The sequence below is a fragment of the Barbus barbus genome (genome assembly GCF_936440315.1).
Source record: "Barbus barbus genome assembly, chromosome: 38".
In the NCBI taxonomy this organism is placed as follows: domain Eukaryota; kingdom Metazoa; phylum Chordata; class Actinopteri; order Cypriniformes; family Cyprinidae; genus Barbus; species Barbus barbus.
In genome coordinates this window covers 6,341,256-6,345,785 of record NC_136716.1, presented here as the reverse complement: position 1 = coordinate 6,345,785, position 4,530 = coordinate 6,341,256, and the positions used below count along the sequence as shown (strand labels likewise).

At 33.6% G+C, this 4,530-nt stretch overlaps 1 protein-coding gene across 1 annotated transcript; it reads right to left on the bottom strand.

The window, feature by feature from the left end:
• Positions 1-610: 610 nt before the first annotated feature.
• On the bottom strand, positions 611-3,273 carry pyyb (peptide YYb; the record flags this gene model as incomplete). The annotated part of the gene is made up of 3 exons (XM_079397703.1): positions 611-632; positions 781-858; positions 3,086-3,273. The coding sequence occupies 3 exons, from the start codon at positions 3,271-3,273 to the stop codon at positions 611-613; spliced, it is 288 nt and encodes a 95-aa protein (XP_079253829.1).
• Positions 3,274-4,530: the final 1,257 nt, after the last annotated feature.

Genomic DNA, 4,530 nt, shown 5'->3' with positions numbered 1-4,530 from the left:
GAGGAGGGGAACCACAAGACAAGGACTGACAGTTATAGCATATATCATCTCCCCCAAATTACATTAAAGAATGCCTATAAAATATCTTTTTTTTTTCAGTCCAACATCAGCTATTTTTATACATTATTTTTATTATTTATCATATAACAATAAAAACCAAAAGTTTCAAAGGGTGATTCATGAAATAATGAAGATGGCCAAATATTTAAAATATTAAAATATTGTTGATTTCCCCCCATCTAGTGGTATACAGATGTATTAGTTAGGACACAATATCTCTTTATTTAAGAAGAGGTATTTTTAAAAAAAACATGTAAAATGGATAAATGAAGACAGGAATCAAGAGTTCAACATTCAGTAATTTTTTTATTATTGTCAATTTTGTTATTGAATGATAAATTATTTACAATTGTCTTTCACAAAGCATAAATCAACTCATAACAAGAAAGAAAGAAAGAGGCTGATAGAGATGTACAGATCATGAGGTGTTTTTGGAGCCTCATTTTGATGAGGTGTTGGCTCATGCTGGTTTCTGCTGTTCAGTAAACTCATGTATTATCATAGCGATGGAGTAAGAAAGCCACTGCACCAGCCACAGAGAGGAGTCACATCACCATAACAAGTCTTCCACACTGCACAGAAACAAAAAACAATCATTTTAATATCTCCACCAGGGGTTTGTCTGAATATCTCTGGACTGACTGAGCAGGTGTACTATAATATGCAATGATACAAAACTTCAGAAACAAAGATATTCCAGCATGTTCTCTCACTGCTCACCGGGGCCTGATGTCCTGTTCATCTTCACCGAACAGCAGTTCAGCCACAGCAGCCTCAGGGGTGGATCGCTTCCCATATCTGAAGAATGAGAAGATGATTCAAGTCTGTAGCAAGTTACACGCTTAGTGTTTGCTCATTTCCATTACTCTAAGTATGAGCAGTGGTCTTAATGGAGCTAGCTTGTACAAACAACACCAAAAAGAATTACAATCCAACTTCCTGATTTAACTAAAAGAAACTGATCTTCCAGATAATTATAGATCAATTGACAAATATAAAGAAACAGAACCAAAATAACACATGATCGTCATTTAATTGTGGCCTTTTAAGGTTAAACTCGTTGCAGAAAATATCAGGGTACATCTCTAGCATGCATCATCAGCGACGTAACCAGACATGTTAATCCCACTTAATAACAATCTATCTTAACGAGCAGCACAATAATGAGTGGTCTCATACAGGTTGAAGGATATCTGGCAACTCAGCCCACCCCTCACACACATGTGAGTGTTCGGGTAAAACCATAGCAACGCACAATTTGGTAAAACCATTAACACAAAAAAAATGGTTTAGATGGTTAAAACTAGATTGAGTTCATTCGCCTCCATGGGAACCTTTTTGCATTGCTCCTGGGACTAAATGCAAATCGATTCCATTTATTTGTTTAGGGCTTTCACAACACGGCATTCCTAAAAGCAGCTTACAAATAATTTAAATATATATGTAATTAATTTGATTTCAGTTTTATTTTTAGTTATTTTAGAAAAGAAAATTAATGTTTCCTTGGCAACTAGCTGAAAAAAAATATATATTTTTACTATGGTATTAATATTTCATATCATAACTGTTCCTGCTATAGTACTTTTTGTAAGGCATATTTAAACAAATCTAATATAAGCTCAAGTAATAACCCAGTGACTGGAAAATGGGATATAAAAAACCATAACACAGTGGTTCAGTAAATGACGTCAATATGAGAGAGATGTGCTATTAATATAGGCATCATACTCTCCATTATCATCTGAAAATGTTTGTTGGGCCATTAGCCGTTTTCTGCCGATTTTCTACAGAATCATGTTTCAAGAATCATCTGAACAAACATGAGCAGAACAAATTTATGTAGAAATTGTTTGTAAAGCCATTCTTACATGTTTTGTCACATTCAGTCCAGTGTGATCATTTATGCAAGATACATTTAAAAACAGAAATTCATTCTACTGACTTAAGTATTAACAGCTTACAATAATGAGACATGAACAAACATTATTAATCTAGGTTCATGTTAATTAAATTTCACATATACTATTTTTCAATGTTTATATTTAATAGATTAACTAATGCTCATTTATAATATAACTTTAGATGTGCATATTCAGAATGTATTATTAATCTACATTTAATTAATAAATGCTGTAAAATTTTTGTTTATTAATAATTCATGATGACTAATGTATTAAATAATGTGTATATGAAAGACAAATGTAATTTCCATGTAGTTAATATACGTTCTGAAGTACTGCATGTATAATACACAAATAATAACATCACCTGTCATATTTCCACTTATTTCTTATTAATTTTGGGCTGCTGATTCAAAAAATAAAGCCTGTATGATGTGCATTTCATAGCATTTGTGCTTTCGATATGATTCCTATCTTTCTCTGAGCCAGATTAGGACTATCTGTTCAAATCTTAACCAATTTTTACTTTTATGAATGAATCTGAAGACATTATTTTATGGCTAATTCGGATTTGAAGGTGAAAATAATTGCCAGTGACAGAAAAAAAAAACATTTAAACATGACCCAGAATTTTTCTGCTCCATCTGTGGGTGTTTTACACATCCAAACAGTAATAGAAATGTACTGATTATGTGGGAAAAATTAAGCTTTATTTTATATTTACTTGTGTTTATGTATAGTTCTTTGACATTAAATCAAGTATTTTAACATATTTTCTTCCCTTCCTTTTTTTCATTAAAACTGAAACATTTGACAGCTTTTGTTATTTTGATAACTGTATTACAGTTTATACATATATATATATATATATATATTTTTTTTTTTTTTTTATATATAGTACATGATGGAAACTATTTATGGATATTTTTTAATTTAGCATCAGCTAATTATGTAACATTAGGCCTTTTTTGCAAATCTGCTGAATTTTTTCAAGATGCAGGGCTGTGTTAGTAACTAACGTTATCATCAGTGCTATTAACCCCTTTAATACTGATTTATCTGACTCAATTTGCTCTGACACATGGAATCATTCAAAGATAATGGACAGGTAGTTCTAGCCTCACCTCTGTCGTGTGATGAGGTTGATGTAGTGTCTTAGAGCCGTGTGGTACTTGGCCATCTCGTCTGGACCCACATCTCCCGCTGGAGGTTCTGGTTTTGGTGGGTAAGCTTCAGCCAGGCTGCTGAGACACACTATGACACACAGCACAAGAGCCAGGGGCACGGTCCAGGATCTCAGTGCACTCGCCATCTGATACACACAAACAGAAAACCTTTGGGATTCATAAAAGTAGGGTGTACTTTTGATTCAGATGAAATCTGAACAGCGAGTGCCAAAGTCTACAGAACTTGAATGCATTTCAAATATACCACGAAAAATTTGCTGTAGATTTTCTATTCTTGGTCTCAATAGATGTTAAACTCAATGCTAAACTGTTTTGTCAAGTTCACTAGATACACTTTGTTATGGCGCTATCCGTGGTTCTGAATCCGATGTCATTATCAACTAAAGGCTATTTGCTTTAAAGAGGGAAAGAAACAGAATGCTACTTACTCTGCAGTAGATGTTCAGGCCCGGAAGGATTGTATAGAGCTGATGTTGGCTGTTGGCGTTGATCTGATTCTCTCTCACCAGACCGGACTGGCTTTTATAGCTCGTGAGACCCCAGAGGGAGGTCCAAACCCCACCCAGCACTTACACACAACCAGAGTGTTAATGATAAACTAATGAGTCATTGGCACAAGCCATCCAACCCTATGATCATGGTACTATGAACATTAACAAGACTGCTGTAGAATATGCATTAAAATTGAATGCACTCAGAGTGGTCCAGCCAATAGTTTTAAATCTCAACAGTTGATGATGAGCATTTAAAATGGTTCAAATAAAACTGAGTATTGTTAAGTTTTCATAGTACAGTCGATTTAACACTGCTAAATAATTCAGCAAATATCGTGAATATAATCATAATGGACACTTATGCATAAGTATATTCATAATACAGCATAATCTTAAGTGCCTTATTGATATTATAATATGGTTGGAGCATAATAAACATACTAATTACACAAAATTTCATTCAAACATTTACGTTTTCCCAGTAGACAGAGGATATAGCCTCCATGTATACATGAAGGATAATAGTTGTGTGCAGTTATACACAGTGTCTCAGTACTGTATTTCTACTTGACTGGAATGACATATAACCAATAAGCACTCTGGACTCTTACACTTTTTATAATACACAGTTTTGATTTGATACTCAATTCTGATTGGATCAGCTGTGTTTTAAGACACACATCAGTCAAATTTTACAATAACAAAACAGAGTACAATTTCAATACTTGTCCATTCTGATTATTAGTAGAAATGCATTTAACTATTTATTAAACACTGTTGTGTTTTTATTATGCTTCGATTCTATCAAATTGCTTTGCAATGAAACTTCCCCTGCAAAGGTAAAAACAACAGACTTGGTGGCTTATGGATCTTTTTCATCCACCGTTT